The sequence below is a fragment of the Apaloderma vittatum genome, unplaced genomic scaffold, assembly GCF_000703405.1.
Source record: "Apaloderma vittatum isolate BGI_N311 unplaced genomic scaffold, ASM70340v1 scaffold20330, whole genome shotgun sequence".
Lineage (NCBI taxonomy): Eukaryota > Metazoa > Chordata > Aves > Trogoniformes > Trogonidae > Apaloderma > Apaloderma vittatum.
In genome coordinates this window covers 16,752-31,227 of record NW_009696469.1, presented here as the reverse complement: position 1 = coordinate 31,227, position 14,476 = coordinate 16,752, and the positions used below count along the sequence as shown (strand labels likewise).

Sequence of the window (14,476 nt, the reverse complement as noted above, 5' to 3'; positions counted from 1 at the left end):
ACCTTCTGTTTTTAAATGTACCCTTTCGTATCCAACAAAGGGTTTCAGTGCAATAAGAATTAAGGTGTGTCTCTTAGCTTTTACCTGCAAGCAATAATGATGTTGTCAAGCGTTTCAGGTGAGACCAGCCCAGGATTTTGGGGTGGGGAAAGACACTCTGTTATACAGCATCTTCAGTGCTTCCCTCAGAGGGAGGCAGAGACACCTTGAAGGGCTGAGTATAAGGACATCTACCGAGTGTCTTTTTAAATAAGAAAACAGAGTGGGGGGGGGAGGGGAAAAGGAACAGGCTTGTAACCATAACTCACTTGGACTTGTATCCGAGAAGTCAGATGCCATGGATTGGCTCCCTCACCGAACGGCTGCTTTTCTGTTCCTTTCATTGGTAAGTCAGATTTTAAGACAATATTTGTAAACTCTGTGATTATGCCAGTTGAGTCTTCCTCAGACTCAACTTTTACAGCATAAAAGACTCAGACTTTTACAGTGGAAACTAGCCCCTCAAAATATCTCCTGAAATTTAGTACAAAAAACAAAGCTGTGTTAATTTTAAGCCGCACTTCTGAAGACTATAAAAATAATTTAGATTTTCATTCAATGCTGGCAAATGCTGCTTTTGATTAGGACTTGACTTGACTGCAGCCTGTTGATGTTCAGAACGTGACTTTCTGTGCTTAATGCATAAATTTTCAGGTGAATGTTGTCTGTAGCTGCTATCTAAGAAGTCACTATTATTAATAAAAGCTTTATAAAAATCTTAATAACTGACTAGATATCATTTGGTTCTGTGGTTTTTTTATCAGCTAAGGGAATATGAAGAGCAAATGTATTTTTCTAAATGGATTAGCAAGAGCACTTCAGAGCTGACCAAATCCTACAGCTATATTCAGGAGGAAAAAAATAAATTTAGTGAAGACCTTAGCTGAGTAAAAATCAAGACTTGGCTTATTATTTCACATTACGAAGAATTCCTGTCTTGTAGTGCATTAGTGTCTGAGCCGCCATGTGCTGATCAAGTGAACACATGATGAAAGTGTTGCTCTTTGTGTTTGTTTTTCTCACTGTAAATGGAGAGTTGTGGTTATGGTCAAGTGGAATAGCTGTATAATATGTTCATCAAGACACAGAAATTAACCAGAAAAGATTTAAAAGACTTATGGAGGCCCTTGTACTCCTGCAATCTGATTTTTGCACGGGTTACTTTCACTCGTCTGTGCTGCTCTTTGAAATTAGGTAGAGTTTTAAGGCTCTGAAGACTGAAAAGCGTAGGATTTCTATTATAGTTATACCCTTTTCTAGCTTTCACAAAATTTTACTTTTTTGCACAATGTATTAGTAAACGTAAATGTCTGTGAACTTCTTGTTACTGACCCCTCTAGACATGTTATAGGCAGGGGGAAAAGTGTTTGTTTGTTATGGAGTATGAAATCCTAAGACTCACTGTGAAAAGATAAACCATTAATTTTATGTGACAGCTCTGCAGTCAGTAAAGTAGAACTAACTAACACAGGACACCTGCCAAGCAAACAACAACAAAACTTGGCAAAAGCAAGTTGTGGTTCAGATGAGTTTCTGCTTGTTTAATGCAGCACCGAGGCCTCTGAGATTGGCCCATTGCACATCGCACTAACACCTCTCAATATTCGTTTAGCATTAGCGACTATTTGTTTTACTCAGTTACCTGGTGATGCATACTCCTGATGAGTTGAAGTTAAAAAAAAAATGTTGACTGTACTGTATTTAAGATCTGTCCATTCAAAAGAGAAGTTATTGCTTTATCTGCTCTTGGCAACTCTGGAGCAATTTTCGTTCTTTTCAGCATGTTAGTGTTGATGCAGGATATGCTTTTGGTCAGGAAGAAGGAGCAATTGTGAAAACCACCATTATGTTTTGAGGACTATCAAATATTTGAACTTTTACTACCCAGAGGAAACAATTGTTGTTCTTATCGTGCATTCTGCACAGCAGTGTTCACAGCGGCATGTACAGCTTAATAGCATCGTTCAGGACTTTATAGGAAACTGACGGATCAACTGTAGAGATTACTTAAATTATACATCAAGTATCCAATTTTAGTGTATTCTGAGAAACGGTCTCAGTCTTCAGCTTGATTAATCTTTCATGGAAATCACCTGTCTGAATGGTGTGTCTGGTATGTCAAGTATATTGTTAGTAAGTTATGTCAAATAAAAGTGCTGTGGAGTTACACGTATTTTAGCACACTAGTACACTTTCAAAAAAGAAAACTTACCAGCCCTGAAACTAATAATTTTCTATATGCATTTCGCCATTGGTGGGACCGATTCTGCAACCCTTGCTCACGTGACTTCAAAGGTGTTATTCTCATGAGTAAGGGAGTTCTGTTTGTGATACTTGCACAGACACGTTTTATGGAAATAACCTGTTTGATCAGGTATGACTCTTCTCCTGCCAGCTATCATGTGACAGCTAATAATTGTAAATTCACCACATCTCTTACACGCACTTTTGTCTGGCTGCATTTTCCCATGCGTTATCTATGCTTTTTTTTTTTCCCCCAGTTGTTAGGGTATGGTTACATCTCCTACTCATAACTTGGTTGCACACAAAAATACTAAAGGCCTAAATCTTCTTCTTGCATATGCATACAAAATATCTACAAGGATATAGACAAGAATATGCAGGCTTTTCTGCCAAAGAATTTTGTTGTAGAAACAGAAACTAAAGAAATTCCGTATCCAGAAACTATCACCTCAGGTCCTTAAGTTTGTAGTTTTACATTCCTAAGTAAAAATGGCTCCTGAGCAAACATATATTTGCAGCTAGCACACTCTAAACCATACTAGAATTCAAGTATTATTGAGAAAATTTATAGAGGAGACTTAACATGACTAATCTGAAAAACTCAGATTTGAATGATAACAGCATAGCATCCTATATTGAAATTATTTTCCCCTTCATTTTTCTAATTTTTAAGCTCAGTAACTGCTCAGTAACTGCTCAGAAGAACAGAAACAATCTCAGTGGAAGTTTTCCCAGCATGGTCAGTTCTTTGAACAAACATATTCTAAAATAAATAAATCTTTGAATATATTCTTCTGACTGACACAACCATTGTCACACTTCTGCTGAAACAGCAATGAATTCTCCATCCTGGGTGCAATACAAAATATTGATGTCAGTTGCTAACACAGGAAGCAATAGAAACACCTGGCTTCTGCAGAATTAGAGACCAAAGTGCCAGAAAAACCATTCTGAAAAAATTCCCTTTAAATTGGAAGAAGCACATTCATTACTGATCTACAAAAATGAAAAGTATAAACAAAAACAGATTCATGTTTCAATTTAAAACTTGTCAAATGGCTCCTTTTTAATGTATGAGGCTTTGTCTTATGTTTCATTTCTGCTTCTCATTATTTCATATGCATTGATTTATCATTTTTAAGAGATGCAGAATGAATAAAGGGAAGGGTTTGTTACTTCAGCCCTTTACTAGTTAGAGCTTTGGCTGAGTAAGAAAGATGTAAAATTCTCAAAATGCTGACACAACCATAGCTACCATGGCACCCTGATGACTAATACAGTATGTGTGAGTTCTCAGCACTCCTCCCATCCAGGCCAATAAAAATACCGCTGTTGACTTCAAAGAGAGAGAAGATCCAATATGAATGAGGCTGGGAAGATGTTAAAGGTGTGTTCGGTCATTTAGATTTGAGTAGGTGGAGAAGGGAGGATTCCATAATTGCGTATAATATTACTTGGCAGTCAATTGATGATTAGTTAATTCTTGTTTGTAAATTGCTTTGAAGGTCTAAGAAACCATATGCATCCTATGGGCCTAATTCTGTTCCCAGTTACGTCAGAATCAATCCAGAGTAACTCCAGTATGACTCTAAGGTGTCATTTTGGACATAAGGTTTAGGGCCTGTATCATTACAATAAAAGACCAGATTTCAGATAGGCCACTGTGCAAATGACAGTCACCATAAACAATTTCCATGTCTGCACCTCTTCCAACCCAAACCAGAAACCGCTTGTGCAACAAGCCTCTAGCTTCTCTGCAGAGCTTTCACTGTTTCATAGTCTCTCAGAGACTCACAGGACAGAAAACCTTGGTATCACTCTGATCATCATGCCTACCCCAAGGTCCTCAGGATGTGTCCCACACATTCCAGTCGCTCCTATCGCTGTAATTATCCTTAATCACTGAATCTATGGAAAGTACTGTACTTGGATACTAGTTTAGAAGTGAAATCTACTCACTATCTAGAAGTATGTTGGAGTTAGCTGCTAGAAGAGAGTACTTCTCTGCTAGAAATAGCACTAGAAAAAAAAGGTTTGCATTACAGAGAGGTATTAGGAATAGATAACTGCTTGTAATAGTAGAGAAGCAGAAAGCATGAGATAGGGAGGCAGATCGATCCCTGGATCAAATTGGATAGACCTCACTCCAGAAATGTTGGTTTATCTGGTGAACCAGACAACTCTGGTGTCTGCCTGCCCTCTTTCCTATAACACAGCAGGACATCAAGTTAATTGGGTCACTCTTTTCAAATCACATCGCAAACTGTGCTAAGGACTCTGGATTCAAAACCGTTGAGACTTCTTTCAAGATCTTCCATTAGCACCATATAGCAGAATAAATTTTTCCTTGGTTAGCATGGGATAAGTGTAGAAATAAGAGGTCTAAATTTACAGTCCCCAGCATTACTGACAAATGAATTCCTGTCCTTGCTGTTATTGGTACTCAAAAACAAAGCATAGAACTCCAATATAAAATGTATATTCTTCACTGCTTGAAACCAGAACTCCCTATAGGCTGAAATCAAATGTTTTATGAAGATTTGTATCCTTAAAGAACAGAATTCTTTACAGGCATAATTCTTTTAATTCTTTTTCATGAATGCTCAGTGCAGTTTTTCAGTTAGGTCTGCGGGGTCTGAGGTTGATGTGGCTGGAAGTGAGAGATTAGTTTCACTGTTCAATAACAGAACAAGCCACCGGATGCAGACAGCAGACAAGATTCACTAACATTGAACTGGGAGGAGCATATCCATGCTTTTCTGGGTCAAGACTATTGCTTGCATGCCAGAAGAGATTTCAGCCTAAGGGTGGAGAAGGTTTCATTGCTCTCACCAAAGGAGGCTCTGCTCTGCCAGTGGGGTCAACTGATAAGAGATGTTTCTGGAGGAGTTCATCACTCAGGTTGTCTGGTGAGCACGTAATCTGCCCCTTCTACTCTCTCACATTTCCCCAAGCTCCAAGGGGCATTATAAAAGGATGGGCCTGAACTCCCATTGGGGTGAAAAAAACCCACAGTTTACATGGAGTCTTATATTGTCTCTTCTCTGAGATGAGTAATGGCTGAACATGAATTTGAACCCCATTCTTCAGCTAAAATCTTAATTAGTCACTAAGACATAAACTCAGATTAAAAGATATATTGATGCTTTTAGCATAACGTGAACATATTGTACTGATTTTGCTGCAGAGTGTGTTTCTTAGTCATTTATATAGCTTGCTTAAAGAAACAAACAAAAAAAATCCTTACTCTCTGAATATTCTGATAAATTTCAAGGTACATGCACACCAAATGGACAAATCCACAGTCTAAATTCTCTCATTCAGAAGCAGATCAGGGCATCCATTACATGCCAAGGTCTATGAAATGTTCTGGGCAAGATCAGGTCATTGGAGACATTGCTCTGTAAATGACTGACAGTGGACCTCTTGCAGAATATAGGTAAATGAGGAAAAGGAGGAAGAGAAAGGAAGGAGGGTGGAGTTGCTGTACATTAATCTGTTGCATGTCAGAGGTTGTTTTAACATGAAGCAAGTAGAGAGAATTCCATGCCCATCTTCGAGTCTTGACAGAACAATGCAACACCTCTGAATTGAGGAAAGTCCCATGACGCAAACCCATGAAAAAAAAAAGCATAGAAAAAAGTTTGTCACAGATTTTGTCCAAATGTAACTGTCATAAAACTCAGTAGGGGAAATTACAATGATAGAGGAAAACTGATAAATACAGCTATTAAGCACATTTAACTACATGTTAACGACAGCAACCTGGTCCAGCAGAAGGTGTCCCTACCCATAGCAGGGGGGCTGGAACTAAATGATCTTCAAGGTCCTTTCCAACCCAAACCATTCTATGACTCTGTGGTTCTATGATTTGGTGAGAAAAGAGAAACTGCAACACTTTTTGAGTCACTTGGATATTTTGTCACTTCCAATGGCAAATGAAGCAAGCATCCAGTTCTGCATATCCCATATTCTTCACCCTTTATCATCTGAAGAAAGAAAAGGCAGTTGGGATTTGTTTATTACATTTTGCCCTGGATTTTTATATGCCAATTTTATTGTTCTTTCAGGTACTCTTGGATTTCAGCATAGGATTTCATGTAGAGGTAATATTTATTTCGTTAGAAACTGATTTTTCTGATTAAATTATATTTAACCAATGTAAAAATGAAATGGAAAACACTCAGCTAAGACATTTCTGAACTTGAAGGTTGAAACATATTTAAATATTAAACTGTTGCAGGTAATAACCTGCTCACCATTTCAAGAGCTGTTCTCCTGAACCTAAATGAGTGTCTCATAAAAAGGGATAAATTTAAAGTAAACATGTACAGTCTTAAAAAGCAAAAAACGCATTGCTTTTTAATGTGTTTGGAGACACATAAAAAGCACACGATTTATAAAAATCCCTTTTGTCCTTTTTGTTGGAAATTCTGAATGTCTGTATTAAAATGGATTGAGGTTACTGGTCATATGATGCTGGAACTCTCTGTCAAAGGTAAAAGAATGGGATGAGAATGGAATGGCAAGATGGAAAACCTTCAGAAGACAAAAACGTGAATGGATCAAATTTGCTGCAGCTTGTAGAGAAGGAGAAGATAATTCTAAGAGAAATCCAATTGCCAGAGTAAGTAGAAAGGAAAACAAAACAGTTCACTGACAATGAAGTTTTTCTAAAAGTAGGTTGAAAAAAACCCCAGAGATTTAAAACTATCTGTGCTTAGCATAGTCAAAGCAAGGAATGCAGAATAATAAAAAAAAAATGTAATATTTTCAGCTCTGCTGAGACAGTCTCATAAGGTGAACCCACGTGGCTGCTGAGGAGTGACAAAAGGCTTCCTAGAACACTGCTGTCAGTCTACTTCCCAGACAGCTTCAACCACAGTCTCTTCATGTGTAGCATGTGTGTACTAGATTGAGATACTTTTTTTTTTTTCTGTCTTAGCCTGAGAAAACCCTAAGTAGAAGTTCAAGAGTAGTGAATGACTTGTGTGGGCAGCTCAGCAAATAAGATGTCTCCCTAACTTCTCACCATGACTGAGGTCCAGCCACAGTGTGATACTCTTGGAAGTTTCTCTCCTCACTTTCCTAACAGAAGTTTTAACAGAAATAGAAATCCTGTCCAGCACTTAAGAACAGATGGATCTCTAGGCTGACTGTTTTGTACTAGAGCCTTCTATTGGTTCTGTCAATGGAACCTTCTGCTAAGTTCTTGAGAAACTGAAATTATATAGAATTATTTACGGGAACTAATAATAGGAAAAAGCCCTGCAGGTGTCCTCAGTAAACTGGAATAAATTATTGTTATCTATTATTGTAGATCCGATCAGATTGTGAAGAAAACCATCCAATCACATACAGCATCTCTGGAGTTGGAATTGATCGGGCTCCCTATGGAATATTTGTTGTTAACCCCAAAACAGGAGAAATTAATATAACATCAATAGTGGATAGGGAAGTTACCCCAGTATTTGTTGTAAGTACTCCCCTTTCTCTTTTACATATATAATGATGGATCCAGGGTGGGGCAGGGAGAGCAGAAGGAGAAAAATTCATTTTTTTTTCAGATTGTTACTTTGCTTACTTCACTCTTGGTTTTAAAACTGGTAAATCTCTTCATCTAGATACGTTGCTTTGCTAAACACTCAGTGACGGGTGTAGATTTGGAAACACCTCTTGAACTTCGAGTCAGAGTTCTGGATATAAATGATAACCCTCCTATATTTGCACAAACTGTATTTACAGGATCTGTTGAAGAAAGCAGCATGGACAGTAAGTAACTATGTTATGCCCATTACAGTATAGTTAGCGAAGCACCCAGTTAATATAAACCTGGGATGCTCGTTCTACTCTTTCTTAGGCAACAACATGTATTGGCCAGGGCTATTGCAGAGGAAGGAGTGGCAGATGTTTGTCCAAGTGCTATTCAACCCAGGGACTGAGCTCATTGCTCAAAATTAAGCAGTGATGCTTCCTTCTCATTTTCCTCTCATGCATTAATGCTGAATGTTCCAGTTTCTAACCATATGATCAAGCAAATTCTTTCAGATGTGAAAATTTAAAATAAATCAATTCATTCCTTCTAATTAAAAAAGAATTAACATTACACCTACAATTATTTCCTTTGAGGACATATAAAATGTTTTTTCCTATTTTCTCTATTTCAAATATTTGTATTTGTAGCCTGAGTAATGCCGTTGCAATAGAATATTAGTAAATAAACCCTTACTTAAACTACTGAAATTATTCTTTTTACCAAAAGTACAGCAATCAACATCAGATATGCAAACAGCACTGAGGCAATGGCGCCTAAAGCTCATTTTCTACTTTCTAGAAATTCTCATTTAAAACTGTGGAGATTTATTACATGAATATCTCTAAGCTTAGTAATTACTGTTTTTACATAGTCCCTATGGTGACTTAAAGAAGTTCAGTGAAAACCTGCATTGCTCCACCTGATCTTAATTTTTAATGTATTTTAAAGTCATTAAAATTCAGCATGGAATCAGTACTACAAAATTAAAGTTTTAGTTTTCGTTGTAAATGTCAATAAGTAGATAGCATTTTATAATTTTTATATGCCAAGTACTAGCATTGTCTTAATGAGCTGTCTGCAGGAACAAAACAGATTTTCTAATTTGTTTTCTTAATTATTATTCTTTATTCTTAGACACACTCGTGATGAAAATAATTGCAACAGATGCAGATGAACCTAATCACTTGAATTCTAAAATTGCCTTCAAGATAGAGAGTCAGGAGCCTTCAGGTCCACCCATGTTCATTATGAATAAATATACTGGAGAACTCCATCTTGCAAATTACCTTGACAGAGAGGTAAGATTTCCAAAGTTAAATATCTGTTATGGCGGGGGAGGAGGGGAGGGGGCAGGGAGGAAGGAGAAGAGAGAGAAATAGAAATGTTAGTTTTTACTAAATTAAGGAAGAAACCTATTTTTTCTACATGTTACAATAAAATGTCTAAGGTAAATTCCTGCATTAAGAAGCACTATCAAGACCTGGGTATTTATCACATTTCAAATGTACCAGTGGTACTTCTAATATGCTAATTTCTTTTTCTGTGACAGCAACATAGTAGCTACACTCTTGTTGTGAAGGCATCAGACCGGGATGGAGCTGCAGACGGAATATCATCCCTGTGTAGCTGTAACGTTAAAGTTATCGATGTCAATGACAACTTCCCAACTCTTGCTCAAAGCTCTGTAAGTTTTTTAACACCAAAAGCATCATCAGTGCTTTAAAGCCCTGTTCAAGAATCCAGCCAATAACAGAGCTGTTACTAACCTGCTCAGCAGGTAATGTGAGCTAACCTGCTCACATGTGAATGCTCCACTGGATTAACAGAGTTTTTTCCTGGCAGTGTGCTTAAAATCCAATCTGTCGCTTGCACACAAATTCTGATAACATATGCAAAGATTATTTTTGTACTCATAGAAGTCAATCCTGACACTGACTTCTCTGTGTCAGGAAAAATCCAGTCACTCAGGTGTCCAAGCCCATGCAATCTGGCCAGTTTACATAGATTAACCCAATCTTTGTATTACCTTTTCGTATATAAAACACAAATCCATTTCCTCTAAGGTGTTTTTGCAAACATTTGAGGTGATATAGCCCTTCATATCTGCAACCAGATATGAACACAGTTTATCCAGAACACATGATTTTTGTTAAATTGGCATGGACTGTGAGCAGAATATCCTTTAATAGAATTTCTGCACTCAGCTGTGTTTTCCTCACAATACATATATTAGTTTTTGCTAACAGGTATTTATCTGTCATTACAGTTTTCAGCAAGTATTTCAGAAAATTCACTCAGTTCAGAATTGCTACGTATACAAGCTCTGGATGCTGACGAAGAGTATACAGATAATTGGTTAGCAGAGTTTTTCTTTATATCCGGTAATGAAGATAACTGCTTTGAAATTGTTACAGATCGAGCTACAAATCAAGGAATCCTTAGAGTAATTAAGGTATGGGTATATATTGTGATTCAACTGTTGAAATTATCGGCTCAAAATAGGTTAAATTAATTTTTAACAAAACTAAATGAACAGCAAAACCAGTCACTCAACTGTTTAAAATAGAAAATACTTAAATAAAATAAAAGGGTCTTTTACTCATTATCTCTGTGGTTTGTCTTTTAGGAACTGGATTATGAACATATCCAAAGTCACTCTCTGTCTATTGGTGTCAGGAACGTAGCTTCCTTCCACCACTCTGTTGCACAAGAATACCGAATAACTGGAACACCCCTCGTAGTAGAAGTAAGAAATATGATTGAACCACCAAGATTTCAGCCATCTTCGATTGTGTTTTCTGTACCACAAAACACAAGAATAAATTATGTCGTGGGAACATACACAGCCATCGATGAAGATACTAGGGCAATCGCATCAAATGTCGTGTAAGTTCTGCTCTGCTTAACTCACTGGATAGTATCACTCCTTTAGATGAGATTTCAATGGGAAGAGGAATAGATATTTTAAAGGATGCTTTAAGAAGCAACTTTAAAATATTAATACATTAGCAATAGAATAAGAGCAATAGAATATAACCTTCTTGAGCCCATTTTTATGCTATGAGTGCTTTCGTTTCCTACCTATTTTCTTTACCCTTGCGCATAAGAAAAAGAAATTATTTTTCTAAAAGGCTGTAACTTACATAAATCAGAACTTATTTTTCTTCTATCCCAACTTAATATTTTTTCTTGAAATGTTTGCCACGAATAAGGAATTTGTTAGCATCTCTGAAAAAGCAAGCAGAAAATCCCAATAATGAGCAATATTGTACAATCAGAATAGAAGAGGTCACTACAGGCTCATTCTATAGTGGTAAAAATATTTGACACTTATTTCTGCTAAAATTAATGATAATTACTGGGAACATAATCTCCTTTTTAATGTATGTGTAAATAAATACATCCACTTTACAATGGTTTGAAAAGTTTTCATAAAACAGAGAAATATGTTAGCAAATACAACTGTAGTATGTTATAGGAAGAGCTGTGGATTTAACTACTGATACGAAAAAGTGTTCTAGTAAAGTTTTACAGGGTCCAGAAAGATTTTACTTTTAGACTATACCACTTTCAAAATAGAATGGTTTTCTACATGTTTACTTTATTCCTAATTATTTTTCTGGTTTACATCTTTTGAAGCCTACAGGAATTTCACCTGAACAGGGTGAAATGCAATAGGATCTAGCGGAGCCTAAAGAAAAATATTCTGAAGTGTCAAATATTATTTGCAAAAAGAGTATGTAATACATACGTTCATAACCTAATGCTGCGTATTTTTACTTCACCAAATACAGATATAGTATAGGACGTGACCCAGGTGCCTGGTTCAGAATCAATCAAAACACTGGTGAAATCACACTGAACAAAGTTATTGACTGGGAATCAGTCTATGTAACCAATGGGCAGTACAAAGCAGAAGTTCTGGCAATCACAAGAGGTAAGAGAAGAGATGAATTTGTCTGAAACAAAAGTCTCTGTTCCAGATTTCTCTTAAATTTTTTTTTTCCATTTCAAGTTTTCCCATATGATCTATATTATTTCCAGTATCGACATTTACCCCCTTGCCATGAATATCTTCTTTTTACAGGTGTTCCTCGATATACTGCTACTGGCACCATTGTGCTTTCAATACGAGACATCAATGACAATTGCCCAACTATTAATACTGAATTAAGGAAAGTGTGTATGCACTCCCCATCAGTGATTATCACAGCAAAGGATATGAGTGGTGATCAGTATGGTCTCCCATTTACGTTCAGCATACATGGTGTACCTCAAACTACATGGATTATCAGATCAATAAATGGTAAATTAACCAACATTTTTATAACATAAACTATAGCAATAAACTCTTATCTAATATAACAGATTAGAACAACCTTATAATAACAAAGTAGTTATTAGAATCTGTTTTTAACTCAACTTAAATGTAATTTTATGCTTGTATGAATCCAAGAAGTTGCTCTGAATTTGCATATATAAATATATATAAAAATATAGAATCAGAATCATTGCATGTGTTTTATCTAATGATAATCTTTTAAAGGAAAATAAATATAGAGCAGCAAAACTGTACTTTACCTGCGTGTAGCTATAAGAAGCACCTCTATCGGTCTAAATGTAATGAGGAGTAATTTGATACCTTTTTATTTCCATATTATCTAAAAAAATTCTAAGTATATGACAAAACTCTCAAATTTATTTGAGTATATAGTTGGCAGAGCTTTACTTTTACAAGAGGCATATGAAAATAGCAAGTAAAGATTACAGCTTTTGCAATTCATTGTACAAATTATATTTATGCATGTTTCCAAGATAAACATTTTAGTCAGTGCCCAGTGGACCTTTTCCAGTTTCCACCAATAGGACATAACAAACTAACAAGTTAATCAAATCTAAATGACAGAATTTGCATAACTTCCTGCATGCATAGAATATTAAATGGTAAATATCACAATTACACCTATTCTTGTGTGTCCTATTTGTAGTAAACAGATGCAAATATATAACTTTAAATGTTTTTAAACCACTGAAAAAATTTCGAAAACTACATGTAATTTCCTTGTGAAAAAAAAAAAGAAAAAAACTTGCAATTTTTATGTTCACCGTTGTGTGAATAAAAATCAGGAAAAAGAGCAGCAGGTATAAAAAAGTTAATTTGCCTTTTATATTTCTCAGGGGAAAAAGTAATAACTAGACTGATCTTGCTCAGGTTTTCCAAAAGAGAAAAACTATCATAGATGAATATTATAAGTTTGTAGTATTGCAGATGCATACGTAACTGAACATCTTAGAAGGGGAACACTTGGTCATTGTTCTTTTCTATGAACATTACTCACAAAAACTATGGAGTTGTACAGCATTTTTAGTCAATACGCTAATCTAAATATTTTTCTTTTCCCCCCCCCAAAGCTACGTCTGCAGAGCTAGTGACTCAGAACATGGACTTTTACCTTTATAGGATCTATGTCAGCGTAAGAGACAGCCAAGGCCGACGCTGCCTTAAACCTCATATAATTCCTGTTCAAGCTTGTCAGTGTGATAGTCGTAATTACTGCACCAGTGGGGCCACGAAAATAATTATCATTGGTGGTGGTGGAGGTGGTGCTGCTGGTGGTGGTGCTGGTGGTGCTGCTGGTGGCGGCGCTGCTGGCGGTGGCGCTGCTGGCGGTGGCGCTGCTGGTGGTGGTGTTGCTGGTGGAGGACTAGACCAGGAAGGTGGAGGAGTAACAGGACAAGAAGGTGGTGGTGATTATAGACCTGCAGGAGGAACTGAGGACCACACAGACTGGCAGGTTTATACTGGTGGATATGGTGAAGATTCATACACTGCAGCCACTGATGATAGTTATGTTGGAAGTGGAAATTATGGCAGAGATATCCAATCATCTACCACGCTTAGCGGTGCTGCCATTGGCCTGATGTTTCTTGGTGGATTAATATTTGTTCGTAAGTATAAAATTAAGAAAACAAGTTTATTAACTTTCTAAAAATTGTGAGGTTTAAATTATTCTGAAATGAGGTGACTTTTATGGTTGTTTTTTAGCCTGTTGGGTCTCAAGGATCATTTGATAGAGAAAGATTTGTCTTTTAAATTACACAAATTTTTATATATTTTAAATTTTACATAATTGTATATATATATATAATTCAGAAATAACTATTTCCTTCCTAAGTCTTAGGATTCTTTTTCCTAACGTGTTACACAGTTCTAGAACAAGATTCAGAAGATTTTGGTCAAGAGCTGTCCCTATCACGCTTTGCAGTTTGTACTTCTGTTACATTACTAAAAGAAATAGACAAGTAACAGCTCCAGGGTGGATATGGAAAGATGTAAAGAACAAGGTTTTTTTCAACTCAAAGCCTGATTTCAGCCAACAAATATAATAATTTTAAATTTTGAACCTTTTGGCTATTGCTGCCAACCATTACTTCTTCTAAAAACAAGTAGCATTTGTTTTATCAGGATCAAAACAGATCATTATTCATATGTCCTAGTACTTTTGAAGAAATATGAGTTTTAGGGTTATGACTCAAGTTAGACTTCACAGAAGAAATTACTTCTTAGATAACCACAATCAGGTGTGATGGTCTTTTCCTTCATAGTCTGCGCATCAAGAAATCAACATCTAGAATTTACCAATGCAGAAATACTGA

The 14,476-nt window shown here is 36.4% G+C and overlaps 1 protein-coding gene across 1 annotated transcript in view; it reads left to right on the top strand.

Moving 5' to 3' along the window:
- The first annotated feature begins 337 nt into the window (after positions 1–337).
- Positions 338–14,476, top strand: part of LOC104278119 (desmoglein-1-like) — a 20,215-nt gene continuing 6,076 nt past the window's right edge. Inside the window, exons 1-13 of the mRNA XM_009875003.1 lie at positions 338–385; positions 6,354–6,389; positions 6,782–6,910; positions 7,604–7,759; positions 7,908–8,055; positions 8,954–9,117; positions 9,369–9,503; positions 10,086–10,271; positions 10,446–10,705; positions 11,614–11,756; positions 11,907–12,125; positions 13,232–13,507; positions 13,553–13,768. Of these exons, the coding sequence (XP_009873305.1) occupies positions 338–385; positions 6,354–6,389; positions 6,782–6,910; positions 7,604–7,759; positions 7,908–8,055; positions 8,954–9,117; positions 9,369–9,503; positions 10,086–10,271; positions 10,446–10,705; positions 11,614–11,756; positions 11,907–12,125; positions 13,232–13,507; positions 13,553–13,768 (2,116 nt within the window). The remainder of the gene's footprint in view (positions 386–6,353; positions 6,390–6,781; positions 6,911–7,603; positions 7,760–7,907; positions 8,056–8,953; positions 9,118–9,368; positions 9,504–10,085; positions 10,272–10,445; positions 10,706–11,613; positions 11,757–11,906; positions 12,126–13,231; positions 13,508–13,552; positions 13,769–14,476) is intronic.